Genomic DNA, 17,985 nt, shown 5'->3' on the forward strand with positions numbered 1-17,985 from the left:
CGCCATTAGTCGTCGGGGGAGGATCCAGTTTGTTGGGGTCAGCTTTCATTCAGGAAGCGGCCTCTCCAGGCCCGGCGGCCCTTCCAACTTGTCATGGAACGCCAAGTCGTCGGGCCAAGGGGCCCTCGATGCTACAGTCCTCGGCCTTCATCACAAAAACGAACCTTTGGAGGGGGGGGAATAGAGGATCTCAACCACTGGGATCATCGGCGGAATGGGCCAACCACGTGAACATCGCGGCATTTGTCGGTGGGGACGACGCTGCGAGGGGATGGGTTGTTCTTTGAGGAGACTTTTAGTCCCGACAAGCTGCGACTTTGACAGAAACAGCCGACGAGCAACGAGGTCTGGACCTGGAGTCCATGTTTTCGAGGAACACTGCAGCATCCTTGGTAAGCCCCGTCCAGCTGCATCTCGAAGTACTCGCGGCCGTTGATCGGCTCATGAGTCCTATTTTACTTGCCGGGGTCTAAGCAACTGGGGACAAAGCCCACCGTCATTTCCTGATCGGCGCCGATGAAGTCGCCCACGTTGACCACGACCATCCAAGGCATGTGCGGCACCGGCACAACCCCTAACCCTTCTGGAGGAAGCCCTCGTCTAGACCCACACGTCCGATGGCCACGGGACGGAAGCAGGTAGTGTCTAAACCGGCAGCAAAGACCGGAAAACCCCGGCGAAGACCGATCGGAAGCCCGGTGGTGGGTTCTCGGGGGCCCGGAGTCAGATGTTTGGGGTCAGATGACCGTCTCCCTCACGGCCAATCTCGTACGATTTCTTAAGTCGGGCAACACTCTCACAGCTCGCCGGTTGGCTCGATGTCGAGAACCATTCGCGAAATCTTTCTTACGGCCGCCGCCGCAGTGCCCGCGGTATCACCAATCCTCGGGGGGGTTGCAGCGCCTTCTCTTGTATCACATTTTGGACAAACCTAACTTTACTCTAAACGAGTGATGCAAGTGAGTAGCATATTGGTGTTTCCAGCTTTGCGGGAACAACAAGGGCCTGGCGAGAAGCCCACCCTTTGAAAAGCTACTCTGGCATTCTTTCAGTGTCCCATGATCCTCAACATATGCGAAACCTGCAATTCTAACGCATTGGCGATACTCTTCTTTCTTTTTTTTCCCACGCTACAAAGCTCCTTGCTCTTTAGATGTACCCCTTAACCTCTCACGTCGATGGAAAGCTGGTTGGTCTCTCGCTGTTTGGGCTGGAATCCATGTCCCCCAAAGTTCACGATTGGGTGGGAGGGCATGGGCCGTGGCTACAACTCGTACAAAACAGAGATTTATCAATGTGTTTGCTTAATGCAGTAGGAAAGACCTCTAAAATCACGAAGAAAAGTTCAGTCTAAGTCTTTTTTGTTGCAGACATCGCCGTCGCGCCCTCTGAAGGACGAAAGTATGGCGCCGGCTGATGTACGAGATTATTCGCATGCGAGCCCCAAACGCTGCGGACACGGTTTGATGACAGCAACCAAAAACGATTCAAAATAACACCAGACCCCGTTTCTCAAATGTAGACAGGGTATGGCAGGTCTTGCAACCCCTTTATAATGAATCCTGGGTCTGCTCTAGTAAGAGCTCATCCAGCTACGAGCACACCGTGACTAAGTATGGTGCTCCGAAACCTCGGCATTCCCTTTTGTGTTACACACTTTACCCTGCACTGCATTCTTAAGCATCTAGTCTAGTATCTCAGAACTTGAAGAAATGGAGACGCAAGCCCTTGGCGTCAGTTACATGCTATACTTGGCACCCACAACCTATGGCCACTACAGCAATTCACTCCAGCGTTATTTCACTTCCCATCCAGACGCCAAGAGAATCTGCTATAATGCTGGAGTGGCCACGCAGAACCTTGCTGCAATGTAAGCCGTACCTCGGCACTTTCTGGGACCGGTAAATACGCGGTCGATCTAGCAAAGGACAACCGGTCGAAAGCTGTCGATCACATCCTTCGTCATCATGGACCCGTACATGACACCATGGAGATATGTCTCGCCGACAAGAGCATACGTGCCCCCTCCTGTTCCCTCCGCATCGCCAACGGCTACCGTGCCGGCGGGTGTCTTCCTCAGCACCAGCGGCATCCGGCTCCCCTGGATGAGCCAGACCTCGTCCCCGGCCATGGCAGCCGCAGGTCCAAGGCCCAGATATCCTTCCTTCGTTTCCAGCACCTGTCTCCCTGGGGTGATGAACTGCACAATCTTGGAAACAGGGTCGTCCGTCAGTTGCGACACAAAGTCCTCCGTGGCGGACATCGCGAGGGCATCGCCCAGCGTGATGAACGGGTCATCGTGATCTCCAGCTCCAGGATGTGCGCTTTTCGCCCTCAGCTTATCAAACGTGTCCGGGTCTGTTGGCCCGCCCTGATGACCGGTGGCGGCATTGTAGGAGATACACCGCCGCACCCACTGCACGGAGTCATCCCCGTAGCCCTGCTCCGGCTCGAGATCGGCAGTCAACGTCGCCATGGCCACCTCAGCAAAGCGCTGTCCCGTGGGCCGGTAGAAGCCCCGTTGTTCGCAAAAATCAAGCAGCCACGAGACGTCGGTGATGACGCCGTGCCCGGACTGCTCGAGGCTCCGCGTTTCCCTAATCTCGTCGATGAGAACGCCCTGGAGGGTGAGGGAGGCAGGCTCTTCACTACTCGCCCCGTGCCTCCCCGACGCCACGTGCGTGCCGGATGCATCGAAGGGGTGAAAGGGACGGCACCCGTTGGCAAGCTGCCTCAGCCTCTGGAGCGAAGCATAGTGGCCCGGCCCGTGGAACGAGAAGTCCGGGACCCAGGAAGGCAGGTTCTCGCGACGGCCCTCCGCGATGCCCGCCAGCCCCAGGACGTCGAGGTTCGGCAAGTGCGGGAGCAGCCAGGCCGTCACGCGGGTGTACGCAAGCTCGACGGGCACGCCGTAGCTGGGCACGACGCCGAGCTCGTACCGCGGGCCGAGGATGCGGCCGACCAGCCCCAGCGCGCCGTAGATGTGGTCGACGGGGTTCTCGAAGCGGTAGATGCGCAGCCTGTGGAAGGTGTGCAGCACCTCGGCGTGCCGGATTTCCTCGTCCGTCGAGGCGCCCCAGCGCTGCCTCTGCCACTCGGCCATCCGGCGGCCGACCGTGTCGCCGCCGAACGCGGGCAGCGAGTTCTGCACGGGGTTCCACAGGCGGTCGATGGTGCCGGGCCGCCTCTCCCAGTCCGGCAACCGCCGGCCCAGGCGGCCGATGAGCTCCGCGTCCCAGCGGACCATGAGGATGAAGGCCGAGAGGCGGTTGGCGCGGGACCAGGAGAACTGCGCGCCGCCGCACTGCAGGACGATGTCGGCGGGGGCGGGCAGCGCGGCCTCCTGGACGACCCAGCCGCGCGTGAGCCAGCGCTTTCGGAGGAAGAAGGCAAAGTAGTCCGGGTACGAGCGGCGCCAGCGGTCGCAGAAGTCCCTCCCGAGCAGCCGGGTGGCCTCCGGGTGGTCCAGCTCGGGCCCGATCTCCTGCAGGAGGGCGACGGTGGCGCTCGACCGGGCCTCGGCCCGTATCACGGGGACGAAGGTGTCGAAGACCCAGGAGACGTTGTCGTTGGGCTCCGCGCTGCCGAGCCAGACGACGACGTTGCGCGCGGCCTCGTAGATGCGGCCCATCAGCTGGACCTGGTGGGACTTTTCGCGGCTGCTGCGCTGGTCTATACACATGGCGTCAACCCACAGGTTCAAGGGGTTGGCGGGAAATAGTAGACGGTGCCGGGGGCTGGCTGTATTATTACGAGGAGGAGTCCGGTGCTGTGGTGGTGACCCTGAAACGTTGATCATGTCGTCTTTGACCTGGGTGAGGAAGTCAAAGAGGGTCTCGCCGACCTCGAGACCTCGGCCTTCACATTCAACCTGGACATATCGAGTCTCGGGGGTGGTGAGACTGTCAGAGCCGTCGTCGAAGTCCGACGAACCCCACGTGTACGAGAGGGCCCAGAATGGAGGTGCCTCGTCCAAGGTACACGTTTTGAGCTGCAGGGTAAAGCCCTGGCTCTTTGACTCGTCCGGGGTGATCTGGATCAGCCGGATCGAGTTCTCCGTTGGCAATTCAGAGTAGACATAATGCTCCAGCGCCGCCTGTGTCGAGCCCATATCTATTGCTCGAGACATCGCTGTTGTATTTACGGATGCTTGCAGGGAAATGCATGTGGCGTGGTGTGATGTGTTTGCAGGACGGTCAACCTTCCTCCGTGTCGGCGGCCCACGGGCGGGGAAGAGAGGATAGGATGGACGATGGCGGGAGGTACATTATCAGCTGCCTAAAGGATTCAAGCTACTTGGTTACCACATCTACTTGACCAATTCATAGCCTGGGGACTTTGGCGACTGATTGGCTTATCGGAGGTTGACGAAACGGCTTGGTTTCTGCAGCCAACCAACCCCCAAGTGAGTGTATTATTCACATGGGTTTGTGGGACCGTGGATCCTTCTGCATGAAGGTATTGGGTACAGCGAGAGATGGCGTCAGTGAGTGTTTCCTCCTTTACTTCATATGACGTTCTGATCAATGACTAAGAACTGGTTGTTTTTTTAAGTTGTCATGTTGTCTTTCTGTTCTTCTTCTTTTTCTTCAACGGCTGGGTTCACAAGATAGATGCTCAGGAGTGGTGAAAGTAAATCGAGAATGAACGGCAAATACAGAGTATCCGTACACACAGAGTCTTGAGATAATATTCAGTCTAGAGTCAATAGACTGAATAGTGATTGAAAGACAAACTGGAAAGGCATAAAGATGTGAATTATCTTTACTCTATTTGTATCCATAGTAAAACCATTTTCACATTATATTACTTGTCATTAATCTTATCTTTGTGTGCGATGTAGGCGTGTTGAACTACTAGTCAACTTTACCTTAGCACAGACACCTCTCTAAATACCTGGTTAGATAAAATTAAAACAAACACCACAAGTCTGCCCAGTAGTAGGTCCCAAGGAACAAGACAGCCTCTATCCTGCCAGCACCTGCCTTTGTACTGCAATATGCTGTGAATCCACTGTAAGTACTTGTCATGATTTGTTTGCTCCAGTGCACCTGCTGAGTTGAGCCAAGCTGAGTCAGGTCACTGTGACCTGTGAGGAAAGTGCTTGCGCCGCACAGACCCACACCAACGACACCCGTCACGTGCCTCTCCCCTCATTGGAACGGTGTCGGAGGTGAGAGAATTTTTTTCCAAAGGCCATTTTTGGCTCATTTGCTGCTGCCGCTGCTGCTGCTGCTGTTGCCGACGCCGCCAACGCCTCTCATCTGAAAATATTATATCGTCAGTCAGCCTCATTTACACGACAAAAATTATCTCAAAATGTGTGGCGTAAGCGCCATTCTGGTACGTTGCCTCCTGTTCTTCATGTTGTATAAAAATCAGTTCAAAAAAATACTGACTGACCCTTATCTTAGTTGGCCGACTCCAAGGCTACTACAGCCGCCATCGACCTGCATGAGTCTCTTTACCTGCTCCAGCACGTATGTCTCGCTTGACCCTCTTCGTCTGCGGCCTATGATGTCATACGATGCTTCATGATGGCTTCGTGCTCTTATGCTTCATGCTTATGCTCTCTGCCCCATGCTCCATGTCTTTATGCTGACACTCGTGTGAACAGCGTGGACAGGATGCTGCCGGTATCGCCGTCTGCCAAGGGGGAAGGGTGTACCACTACAAGGGTAACGGCATGGCAGCCAAGGTCTTCGCCGACGGCAGCAGCCTCCAGCACCTCCCGGGCTTTATGGGTAAGTCGTCGTCGTCGTCGTCGTCGTCGTCATCGTCATCGTCGGGTGACACATGTGCGTTGGGAACGTGGCAACGGGATGGGAAAAATGACTGTCTGCAGGTCTTGGACATCTGCGGTACCCCACGATGGGAACGTCTTCGGCGTACGTGCTGTTCCGAGAGCATGACACGATGTCTTTCAAGCAGAGGAGAAACGGCTGACTGAAATTTGAAAACTGCAGCGCCGAGGCCCAGCCCTTCTACGTAAACTCCCCCTTTGGAATCTCCATTGCCGTCAACGGCAACCTGGTCAACACCGAGTACCTGCGCCAGTTTGTTGACAAGGAGGCTCTTCGGCACGTCAACTCCGACTCGGACTCTGAGCTGCTGTAAGTTTTTCAGTCTCTTCTGGTAATGGTGGGAAAGGGGGAAGAGCTGAACTGAGCTAATAAATAACCCCCTTGTCTTGTAGCTTGAACATCTTCGCACACGGTCTCCAGAAGCTCGGAAAGACCCGTGCCGTGTCAGACGACATTTTCACCGCCCTGGGTGACGTCTACTCAAAGTGCCAGGGAGCCTTTGCTTGCACCGCCATGATTGCCGGCTTTGGAATCCTCGGTTTCAGGCAAGTTCAACCCAGTTCTGATTGTTTCTGATTGCTTGTTTGTCTCTCTGTTCCTGTTAATCTAACCTGGAAAAACAGAGACGCCAACGGAATCCGCCCCCTTTGCATCGGTTCTCGGCCCTCCACCACCGTCCCGGGTGGAAAGGATTACTTCATGGCCTCGGAATCCGTTGCCCTGAAGCAGCTCGGCTTCGGCGATATCACGGACGTGCTGCCCGGACAAGCCATTCTGATCACCAAGGGAGGCTCCGTCGAGGTTCGCCAGATCGTCGAGCCCAAGTCGTACACACCGGACTCCTTCGAGTTTGTCTATCTGGCCCGTCCCGACTCCACGATCGACGGTATCTCTGTGTACCGCAGCCGGCAGATGATGGGAGAGAAGCTGGCCAAGAAGATCAGAGAAGTCCTCGGCGATAAGGGCATCGACGAGATTGATGCGAGTACGTGATATCCCGCCCATACCGTCTGTCCTTACGCCTATAAGAGTGCTAACTTGGCCTTCCAGTTATCCCAGTTCCCGAGGTACATCAACTGCAAAGTCTCTTTCTCGTGCATGGGGCACCATCTGACATATCTGTGTAGACGAGCAACACGGCCGCCGCCGCGTTGGCCCAGAAGCTGGGCAAGCCATACGTGACCGCCCTCATCAAGAACCGTTACGTTCACCGCACCTTCATTCTCCCCAACCAGGCTATGCGTCAAAAGAGTATCCGCCGCAAGCTCTCGCCCATCGAGTCCGAGTTCGAGGGCAAGAACCTCATCATCGTGGACGACAGTCTCGTCCGGGGTAGTAAGTACCGAGTAAAATCGTCTCCAAAAGGAGAGCTTCAGGCTGACCAACTTTTGCTAGCCACATCGCGACAGATCGTAAGTCCCTCACTCGAGGGATTTCAAGCAGAAAATTTGCATTGCTGACATGCATGACTCAGGTTCAAATGGCCCGGGAATCGGGAGCCAAGCGAGTCGTGTTCGTCTCCAGCTCGCCCGAGTGCACAAACCCGCACATTGTGAGTCCACCGCTGCTCTTTTGCTGCAGATAAGAACGACTCGCTAATTGTATAATGCAGTATGGCATCGACCTCGCTGATCCTGCCGGTAAGAAACCACTCGGGAGGGGGGGACATGATCCTCCCCCATATATTCTTTTCGCGACGCAAGGCTGACTATTGGTGAAGACCTGATCGCGCGCGGCAAGACGCGGCAGGAGATTGCCGAGCACATCGACGCCGACGATGTCATCTTCCTGGACCTCGAGGGACCGGACGGCCTCAAGGCCGCATGCCTCGAGGCGGCGGACAGCGGCAGCCAGGTCCGGGACTTCGAGGTGGGCGTCTTCTGCGGCCGCTACGTCACCGACGTGCCGGACGGCTACTTTGACCAGCTGAGCGATCTGCGCAAGGGAAAGCGCGACGACAACTTCCGGTCTACCGTCGTTGCGTCGGATAGCGGCGCCGCAATCTTCGTGTAGAAATCCCCCGGGTTTGGTTTGTTGGTTCGTAAGGTAAGGCTCGCGCATAAACTTAGGATAGACAAAAAAAAAGACAAAGGGTGATCAGTTACAGTAGTCGTGTGGTTTTCCGAGTTGGCGGTGATGTGGACGTAGACTTCAGCTGCTTTGCGTGTTGCGCCGTCAGCTGTCTTGTTGTTACAGTACACCGATCTCTCGGGATTTCGGCTGGTGCCATCTTTGGTATGGCCGAAGCCTGGAGGTATCCTTTTCAACGTCCTCGTCGGCCACGGAACGAAAGATGTGCTCACTCAAGTAACGATAGGCAGCTTGTCTGCGCTCTACGTTGATGCTTCCAACAGCCGTGAGGGTAGATAGGCCTGATGACAGTCTCATCGGAGGACGGAGAGTCTATAGTTGTAGCACTTTGAGGAAAGAGGCTCAAATCTGAATAGCTGAATTGGGGGGACCAGTAGGACTGTAGCTGTCTTCAAAGAAATCTGGAGTTGTTGTTACTGAAGACGTTCCTGAGATCTGCGATGTCTTGGCATACCCCTGATAGTCAAGACCGTACAACGTGTTCAAGAGAGGTCTTCCTATGGATACTGAACTCGGGATTCATGAGAGGTGAACCTTACGATGCTTTTATTCAGTTTGATGGGCCAACGAGCTTCTCAGACCTTGCCTGTCTGATTGCATTCGTCAGCCACCTGCAGCCTTCGTCGTGAGGACCCTCTTCTTCAACACAAGGCTTTAACCCCTTTTACGACGTGTCTGAGTATAAACTGTGATGAGGTCTGGCTAACTTATCTTAGATCAGCGAACTCGAGTTGATTTCTAGCAAGCAAGCAAGCTACAACATCGTAGTCCGAAGAACAAAACATGCCATGTACTACGAAAACGATATGCATGCCAAGCTCTAAATCGTATTGTTGTTATCTGCCGGTTTTTCTTTTTACAGCTCATAATGGATCATGTAGAGATATCGCGGTCTGCTTCTCATCTCATACAGACATACTATTCCCCCCCCCCCCCCCCCCCCCCCCCCTATACTTACTGCGCAAACCGTCCCCCTACCGGCCCGTTTCCAAATCCCCCGGGCCGAACTCCTCCTTGCTATCCGGGTCGGTTTCTTTATCTCGCGACAAGTGGAAGCTCTTGCCGCACGCGGTCGACGCGCTGCCAAAGGGCCTCGGCATGCCCACTCTCCGCGGCGTGTTGCCCTTGGACGACTGCCCGTTGGAGTTGTCCGAGGCGTCGGACATGGCGATGACCGTGGCCGACTGCCTACGCTGGTCCGCGCGGGACTTTTCTCCCTCCGCGCTCGACTTGACCGTCTTCAGCAGCGCCGGGATCTTCTTGAACAGGGACCGCAGCGCCGGGAGGCTACCGCAGATGATGGCCAGGTTGAGCTCGATGCTGGACCAGACCACCAGGTTAACGTTGTCCCAGGTCACGTCGAAGGAGTGGACGAAGGTGACGAGGTACTTGAGGCGGACCATGCTGGCGATGCACGCGCTGTGTGAGTGAATCCCTAGCGTCAGCTCCCCGTGTCCTTCAGAAAACCAGAGGGGGGAAAGGGGGAGGGGGGGAGAACAGATGCTTCTCTTACAATGAGCCAATGCCGAACATGAACACCAGAGCCGATTTCTTCCTCTTGCTCAGTTTGAGCTTCAAGAGCTCCGGCAAGGGCATGAGAATGAGGATGAAGTCTTCTAGGATGCTGCAGGCGGCGCCGCCGTACGAGATGGCCGCGGTGTCGAAGCAGCGGCCGTTGATGGAACGGTCCCAGATGGACCGCACGGGGACGCACTGGAAGGCGAGGAGCAGGAGGAACATGAGCCCGTGCGAGAACAGGAAGACTAGGAAGCACTTGATGGCCAGCTGGAAGCGCTTGTTGGTGAAGACGCGGGAGTAGAAGCAGGAGATAGAGGCCTTGGCGAACACCCTGTTTGCGTGGGGTTGAGTACCAGTCAGCGAAACGAAGGCTCTCTCTCCCTCCTCCTTTCTTCTCGACATCGGACCGCGGGTTTTTCTTTTTCTTTTTCTTTTTGGATGGGGTTCAGGGGAGGACGTACTGTACAAAGATGTAGAGCAGCTGCTGTGCGTAGAAGATCTGCGAGGCATGGCAGATGCGTCAACCAACATATTTCAACCGAGTGGAAATCGTTCGGGGAGAGTGAGCCGCACCTGGAGGATCATCTTCCCGTTGCCCGGGTCAATGTCCCAGTAGTGGTAGCCGAATCCCAAGTTGGAATCTGGGAGACAAGGCTATCGTCAGCGGGAACTCGGAGCAAAACAAACCAAGAATATAGAAAGAAAGAAAAACGGGGAAAAGGGGGGGGGGGAGGCAAAACGACTGCTTAGGAGGACTTACTGGCCAGTCCGAGGCCAGACATGACGATCAGAAACCCCTATGACTTGTTTAGCCGATTCTAAACAGCTCCGATTTGGCATATCCTCAGTGATCCTTACCAAAGCCATCAGCGCGGTCCAGTCGTCCCACCACAGCCTGCTCGCGACCTGTAGCCGGGCCACGCACCGGAGGGCCACCACGAGGGTCGTGATGAGCGGCAGGCCGATGGCGAAGATCTTGGAGAACCGTCGGCGTTCTTGTTTCGGGTACGCTTTGCAGAGGTTTTGTGATATGCGAGCAGTCGCTGTGGGAGACGAAAGGAGGGGGGTTCCCGGTCAGTGTGAGTTGCGAGGCGCGAGGGCGGAGGAAAGTGGGATTTCTTTTATCGTTTTCTTTTTTCTTTTTCTTTCCTTTTCTTCTTCTTCCATTCTTCCTCTCGAGACATACCGACTTGGTCAGCGAATATATCGCAGGACTTTTGGACGCACTCCGAGATGTGGGCGAGGAGGGGCACGTTGGTGCACATGCAGCCGGCCAGCGCGGCCATGGTGCAGTTGCCGGCGTGGAAGCCGTCGACGAGGCACTGCATCTGTTTGCGGAGCCGCTAAATTCAGCACCGACCGATCCCATCACTTTATAACGAGTCGCGGGGGGTTTCGGGTTGGATTTTCACGTACGGCGCAGGTTGGTATCGTCGATAATTGTATCGTCGGCGATGTCGAGGACGAGACCGAGGCTGGAATCGGGATCGGGATCGGGTCCGGGTCCGGGTGGGCCGCCGCCCGAGCCGCCGCCGCGACGATCAGCAGCAGGATGCCGCCGGCCTGCATCGCGTGCTTCACTTTTTTTTTGGGGAGCAGGGAGGCCGGGAATGGCGACAAGGGATGGCAGGGAGGGGGGAAAAAAAAGAAAAGAAAAAAGACCGTCGGCGATGACTTTTTTCGCGCGTCCTACCGAAAGATGAGAAATAGGAAAACCCATTCAAAAGGAGGAAGAGAAACTCGCGGGTGTGCAGCGGAACGCTCCACCTACATATGGGCCAAGTCCCCAGCGGTTTAGGTGCGGATCGCCACTCAGCGCCATCAACAACCGATGGCTGGCCCTTTGATGGATGAAAGCGGCGATATGGAGAATCGAAACCAAGCCTCGGTGACATCTCGATTCTAAACGCTACTTGTGGGGGCGATCAGGCCATCCACGATCAGGCCATCCATCACCATCACGTCTTGTCTCTTTTGGCACCTGGAAGAGCGCCACGGGCTACCTTGTCTCACTGCCATGCGCGGCCGGGACGTCTCGGTCAGCAAAAAATTGTTGGTCATGATAGGCCTGGTCGACAAGTGGTGATGGTCAAAGGTTCATGGCCATCTGTCTATCCTAACCTATGGGATTCCTATAGGATGGGTGTGCATCGTCTTTTTAGCAGATCATCCGCAATAATCCTCTCTACTTAGTCGGCAACGTGGTGCCAAAGACGCCCTATAACAAGTCATCCTGGGCGTTTCTGCTCAGCCCTCGACGGCCCTCCCGCCGGCCGGTTTCTTGATTCTTTTCATCCGTAGCATCACGGTAATTCTTTTTTTTCGGGTTGGCTGGTTGTAGGATAAAACGGGGGGGAGGGGCGCCGCATCGGGAATGGGTCGAGGGCTTCTTTGATGGTGGAAGCAGAGCTAACCAGACCCAGCAAACAAGGACAAATGGCGGGGGAATATCGGAGAAGACGATTCGAAAATTCGACACATTTGCTGTCCGCATCGTTCAAAGATTGGCTCAGGGGTCATGGTCATGGTTGATTGCTTCCTCGTCTCCTGTCTGCCCCTGCTGCATGCACGACGCCCGGGGGAGGGGGGGATGGCTGGCTGCGTTCATCCTTAAACCTAGCTGTCTATACAGAGAGCATGGTGCGTAGGCGAACATATGGGAAAGGTGAATGCCCGATATCGACAAGGCCATGTGGACCTTGAACAGTAGCTCGTTCGAAAGACACTATGAACCTCGGTCTTGGGCGCAGCCAACAAGTGCGACAACTAGCCACATGCAGCTGGAGTAGGGTGTGTAGAACCGAGAGCAGACTCGTAACACATACTACACTTCCATCGTGAGTAAACACACTTGCCGAAAGTTCTCGTGTGCTCATTCACCTTGCGCGATGTCATGTCTGTCCCCCCGCAAAAGCTGAGGACTGTCCGTCTGGCCCCCCTTCGTCTTTTCGGCGCTCCGACATACATGCTTGCATGCATCGGCCAGTCTGCCCGAATCAAGACATTTCCATTTTCATATGGTAATCTCATTTAAAGCCTGGGCTCCCCCCCCCCCCACCCACGATGAACCACGCCAAGTTCGCGCCCGCCGCGGCCTGCAACGCAACGGGATCCCCTAGACACCCATGTCCCCTCCCCCCCCATCGACACCACTCAATTTTGAAGGCTGAATCGTCTACCCGCTCGTGCTCCGCCCAAAAAAAGAGACCTAGTATCGTCCCTCTCGTCTTCCCCGGGGGGTGGAGCAGTGCGGGCAGCTTCCCCAATCGTCCATTCATCCGACGATACGGCACAATGGTAGGCTGAAGAGGAACAGAAAGGGGCGGTCTTGGACGGTCTTGGGCGGGCAGGGTTGCCATACTTAGCATCGCCTGACTGGGTCAGTGACAAGGCAAACAGAGCAGGTCTCATCCAATATGGGGAAAGCAACACGGAAAGCGACACATGTAATCAAATGCAAGGGGCGCTGCCGCAACCTCACCTCACCTCACCTCCCTCACGTTGAGGCGCAATCTGAGGGGATGGATGGGAGGAGGGATCCTTATTCGTCCCGAGGGGGGAGGAGGAGGAGTTCATAAGTGAACTGATTGTCGGACACAAACTTCCTGCGATGGTCTTCTTTTTGAGTTGCTTGGTGGTGTCGTGACCTCTGCTCTACACGTAGACTACCCCGGTATTTTCAAAAAGGCTCCTCCTTCTCCAAGATGCGTTGGAGTCTTCATGTTCCGAGCGTGCTGCTCGGCTGCATCGCGGCCACGGCCTCTGCCGTGTAAGTCGAAAGCCCACCCCCCCCCCCCCCATCCTGTCCAATACCTCGGCACCACCACATGCACAGTTCGTCTGACCAAGACCATGGACACATGGCAGTCCGAACCAGCAGTTCGCCGCGCGGCAGTCCACCGACATCCTCGCGAGCTACGACTACGTCGTCGTCGGCTCCGGCCCCGGCGGCGGGCCCCTCGCGGCCCGGCTCGCCATCGCTGGCAAGAAGGTCCTCCTGCTCGAGGCCGGCGATGACCAGGGCGGCTCGGTGCCGTACCAGGTGCCCGCCCTCAACCTGCAGTCGACCGAGTACGACCCCATGAAGTGGGACTACTACGTCCAGCACCTCAGCGACCCGGCGGAGCAGAAGAAGGACTCCAAGATGACGTACCGCCTCCCCTCCGGCGACCTCTACGCCGGCCTCAGCCCGCCGTCCGGCGCCGAGCCGCTCGGCATCCTGTACCCGCGCGCCGGTACCCTCGGCGGCTGCGGCAGCCACAACGCCCTCATCACAGTCTACCCGCACAAGTCGGACTGGGACGGCATCGCGAGCCTGACGGGCGACGGCTCCTGGGGCGCCGCCAGCATGCGCAAGTACTTCCAGCGCCTCGAGAACGCCGAGTACCTCCCCAACGGCGTCATCGGCCACGGCTTCTCGGGCTGGCTGACGACGAGCGTGACGGACCTGGGGCTCGTCATCCAGGACGTCAAGCTGCTCACCGTCATCCTCTCGGCCGCCTCGTCCATGGGCAGGAGCCTCGTCGGCCTCATCTTCTCGACCATCCAGGGGCTCGGCGAGGTCCTCCTGCGCGACATCAACGTCGACCTGCCGGGCCGCGACGCCGCCGAGGGCCTGTACCAGGTCCCCATCTCCGTCGACGGCGGCGTCCGCGTCGGGCCGAGGGAGTTCGTCCTCGACACGGCCAACGCCAAGAACGCCGACGGCTCGCGCAAGTACCACCTCGACCTGAAGCTCAACACGCTCGTCACCAAGGTCCGCTTCGACCGGAGCGGCGCCAAGCCCCGCGCCGTGGGGGTCGACTTCGTCACGGGACGGAGCCTGTACCGCGCGGACCCGCGGGCCGCCGATGCCGAGGCCGGGACGCCCGGGTCCGTCAATGCCACGGCCGAGGTCATCGTGTCGGCCGGCGCCTTCAACACGCCCCAGCTGCTCAAGCTCAGCGGCGTGGGTCCCAAGGCCGAGCTCGCCTCCTTCAACATCCCCGTCGTCGTCGACCTGCCCGGCGTCGGCACCAACCTGCAGGACCGTAAGTCGACTCTTTTGTCTCTCTCTCCCTCTCAGCTCACCTGTCCCCCGTACTCCCCGTCCGTCGGAAAGATAAAAAAAACCCTTACTTGATACTAACACCAAGATTCACAGGCTACGAGACCAGCGTCATCGGCGAGACGCCGACCGACTTCCAGATCACCAAGGACTGCACCTTCATCCGCCCCGGCACGGACGACCCGTGCTTGAAGAAGTGGCGGGACGGCGCCTCGAACGGACAGCGCGGCATCTACGGCTCCAACGGCATCAGCCTCGGCATCGTCAAGAAGTCGTCCGTCGCCGAGGGCGACCCGGACCTCTTCATCGCCGGCGCCCCCGTCAGCTTCCCCGGGTACCTGCCGGGGTACGCGGCGGCCGGCACGGCGGACGCGCGCCACTGGACCTGGATCACGCTGAAGGCGCACACGCGCAACCGGGCGGGGACGGTGAAGCTCCGCTCGGCGGACCCGCGGGACGTGCCGCAGATCGACTTCCACTCGTTCCAGGACGCCGCGGCCGGGGCCAAGGACATCCAGGCCGTGGTGGAGGGCATGAAGCTGTCGCGCAAGATGTTCGACAGCGTCGTGCCGCTGACGGGGGGCTTCACCGAGGTGTGGCCGGGGAGGAACGTGACGGACGAGATGCTGCCCGAGTTCGTCCGGAACGAGGCCTGGGGCCACCACGCGAGCTGCACGTGTCCCATCGGCAAGGACGGCGACGCCCTCGCCGTGCTGGACTCCAAGTTCCGGGTGAGGGGCACCGAGGGCCTGCGTGTGGTCGACGCCAGCGTCTTCCCCAAGATCCCCGGCTACTACATTGCCGTCCCTGTGTACATGATCAGCGAGAAGGCGGCTGACGTGATTCTCGGGGTGTAAAGCCCGTCTTTATTATAGTTTTGCGTGTTTTCTTTTTCTTTTTCTTCTTCTTCTTTTCTGTAGTTGGGAACCTAATGAGATGTTTAATGATGGGTTATGCCAACTGCAACAGCAGAATCTGAGCTTTCTCGGCGTCGCCAAGAGTGTGAACTAATGACTTGGCAAGCAGACAACAGTCCAACAGGCATGATGCTTGATGTGGTGGTCTATCTTCCGCAACGACGGTAACGACATGGCCAACAAGCGTAGAGATGGCGCAAGTGGCGGACTAAGATGGGAAAGGAATTGGGATGATTGGGTTTACAGATGACGCCTTTGAGAGATTACACTGGAGGGTAGCAGACGGTGGACGCCCAGGTCCACTCGCCTCAAGCCTCTTCTGGCCGGAGAACTTGGTCCCTGGGCAGCAACTCAGCTATGAGACGAACAACACAACAGAATACCAAAGAATCGGAACGACGGGAAGCTCCAGATAGATGGTAGGCGGTTTTCAAAGGCTTCAAGCTAGCCACTGCGTAACTAGCCGCCCATAGTTGCAAGTAGTCTTATATGACACGCCTCCTGCGACGCTGGTGAATGTGGCGTTGTGCAGAGAAGGGAAGGAGAGCATGCCGGGGGGTTGTTAGAGGGTGAGACAGCAAAGAAGGGTTCCAAAACCGTCGAACTCGCAAGCACAGTAACAGACAGGCAGGCTGCTGTAGGGGGGAGGAAGGGCCAATGCCGGAAAGGCGGTTGTCGAGCGTGACTGTGACTGAGACAGTTCAAGGCGTCTCCCGAAGGGGGTGTCTCACTTGTTTGCTGATCTGCGGATCCTTGGAGATCAGTTGTTTGACTGGTCTTCCTGCGTAATAAGCCCAAGGGTTCTGGGTAGGAGGATGAAGGAGGAGGAGGGGGGCGGGGGGGGGGGGGGGGGGGGGGGGGGCACAAAGACATCGTTATCCCCCCAACTCCCCAAACGCCTCACACACCAACGCCCCCCCCCAATCTCACTTGATCTTTTTTTGTTACCATCCTTCGAGGATTTGGCAATGAAGGGATCGTGGGGAAGAAGCCCTTTTTGGAGAGAGGTTGCAACGCGTCCTCCGTTTGCCACGCCTCGTCAACGTGGCTTATGGAGGAGGGCACAAAGACAGGAAGAGAAGGGGGTAGATACCATGGCTTCAAGCGCGGACTCCTCGATAGAGAAGATGGACAGGAGCTATCAATCAGCCAGAGCCGCCCCCCTCCCCCCCGCGCGCGCGTGGGATTGCAGTCATTCTCGCCTAGCCGGTTTCCAGAAAATCCCGAGCACAAAACTGGGGCTGCGGAGGGCGCAGACGGGGGTTCATTGCCGGCCGTGTTAGTTTGGAAAAGGTGCGCGGCAATGCATCGTCGGCAATGGTTGATGGGAGGCAAACGCCAGGAAAACCCTGCAGCTGGATCACTAGGAGTAACTAGCGTATTGCATGGACTGCATGGCAAACACACACACACACACACACACACACACACGCACATGCAGGAAGAAGAGATTGGGACAAATTACTGGATGATGGTGTTGGGGGGGGCTAGATTTGACAAGCCGGACTGGGCCCCGGCCCGGCCGAGGCCCAAGGTCGACGCTATTTGCTCAGGGCGAAGCCCCGGTTCGACGAACAGACCCCGTCAAGAGCCGGTTAGTTGGACGGAATAAAGGGATTCTTTGGGACTGGTTCCTCCGTGGCACTGTGGACGTGGCGTTGGGCGTCGAATCCGTTGGTGTGGTACCCCGACTCGTCGATAGGATCCAAGATGGCGTACCGTGTGGCTTCGCCACGCACGCTTGTCTTTGACGCTGCCCTGTTTGAGGACAAAACTCTGTCTCCTACGGGACTGCTCCTCTTCCTCCGAATCCTAGTCTCATCTCTCGAGTTTTGGAGAGAAAGATTTGTGGAAATGCAAAGGCAAACAAACGCAAACGCAACGAGGGGTCCGTCCCATGCCCTCTACAAAAACACATACAAACACGGATATACACCATGTACTTACAGTACCACTATCGCTCTCATTCGCCTTCAGATGAGCCTTGGCATGTGTGCCCTGACCAACAGTTTAAATGAGACGGCAGCGTAATCAATGGACACCCCCGGTCTGGCCAGGACGCTAGAGGAGGGAACGTTCTCTAGCGAAGCGAACAGTCGCACTGCAGAAATAGACACAAACAGTTTCATCGACATGAGGACCAACCTGTGTAAGAAGCAGCGATGTGCGTGTGTGTGTCTCGCTCGTGTCTTGGATGATAGGCGGCCGGCATCGCCCCTTGTCAGTCGTACCCATTCATCTATCTGTCTCTATGGCCTGGTTATCATTACACTCTCTCCTCGTTTTGATTCGACCCTAGAAGCACGACACGACACGACACGGCACAACACGACACAACATCACCGCCATGAGACCGAACACTTCCAGAACTGGCAGCTGTCTCGGAGGGGCCATGGAACCCCCCCCCACCAGGCCAAGTACAGACTACACTAGACTACTTGGCACTATGGACCGCGGATTTTCGCCGCGTCGATCAAAGACGACGCAGGATGAACTCTACCCCCCTGCCAGTTCCTTCAGCTCGGACTCTGCCAGTCCCATCGAAATGGGGTCACGTCAGCTCTATGCCCCGCGGGCCGGGGGGGGGTCGAAGATAGGAAGGCCAGGT

The 17,985-nt window shown here is 56.9% G+C and overlaps 4 protein-coding genes across 4 annotated transcripts; 2 read left to right on the forward strand and 2 right to left on the reverse strand.

Annotated features, from left to right (window-relative positions):
• Positions 1-1,512: 1,512 nt before the first annotated feature.
• CDEST_13450 (Putative heterokaryon incompatibility) lies at positions 1,513-4,345 on the reverse strand. The gene has a single exon (XM_062929606.1). The coding sequence runs from the start codon at positions 4,127-4,129 to the stop codon at positions 1,919-1,921; it is 2,211 nt and encodes a 736-aa protein (XP_062785657.1). The 5' UTR covers positions 4,130-4,345; the 3' UTR covers positions 1,513-1,918.
• Positions 4,346-5,205: 860 nt separating this feature from the next.
• Positions 5,206-8,298, forward strand: CDEST_13451 (Putative Phosphoribosyltransferase domain, glutamine amidotransferase type 2). The gene is made up of 13 exons (XM_062929607.1): positions 5,206-5,343; positions 5,415-5,480; positions 5,618-5,744; positions 5,846-5,888; positions 5,967-6,113; positions 6,197-6,349; positions 6,428-6,789; positions 6,855-6,871; positions 6,932-7,139; positions 7,200-7,216; positions 7,279-7,356; positions 7,417-7,444; positions 7,525-8,298. Exons 1-13 carry the CDS (start codon positions 5,320-5,322, stop codon positions 7,815-7,817), a joined length of 1,563 nt encoding a protein of 520 aa, XP_062785658.1. The 5' UTR covers positions 5,206-5,319; the 3' UTR covers positions 7,818-8,298.
• A 368-nt stretch (positions 8,299-8,666) lies between these two features.
• On the reverse strand, positions 8,667-11,124 carry CDEST_13452 (Putative extracellular membrane protein, CFEM). Its single transcript, XM_062929608.1, has 8 exons — positions 10,830-11,124; positions 10,600-10,741; positions 10,272-10,456; positions 10,174-10,210; positions 9,987-10,054; positions 9,875-9,912; positions 9,409-9,744; positions 8,667-9,314 (listed from the first exon to the last, which is right to left on the reverse strand). The coding sequence occupies exons 1-8, from the start codon at positions 10,980-10,982 to the stop codon at positions 8,870-8,872; spliced, it is 1,404 nt and encodes a 467-aa protein (XP_062785659.1). The 5' UTR covers positions 10,983-11,124; the 3' UTR covers positions 8,667-8,869.
• A 1,782-nt stretch (positions 11,125-12,906) lies between these two features.
• Positions 12,907-15,317, forward strand: CDEST_13453 (Putative glucose-methanol-choline oxidoreductase, FAD/NAD(P)-binding domain superfamily; the record flags this gene model as incomplete). Its single annotated transcript, XM_062929609.1, has 3 exons — positions 12,907-13,182; positions 13,281-14,443; positions 14,557-15,317. The coding sequence occupies exons 1-3, from the start codon at positions 13,118-13,120 to the stop codon at positions 15,315-15,317; spliced, it is 1,989 nt and encodes a 662-aa protein (XP_062785660.1). The 5' UTR covers positions 12,907-13,117.
• Positions 15,318-17,985: the final 2,668 nt, after the last annotated feature.

The sequence above is a fragment of the Colletotrichum destructivum genome, chromosome 9 (assembly GCF_034447905.1).
Source record: "Colletotrichum destructivum chromosome 9, complete sequence".
Lineage (NCBI taxonomy): Eukaryota > Fungi > Ascomycota > Sordariomycetes > Glomerellales > Glomerellaceae > Colletotrichum > Colletotrichum destructivum.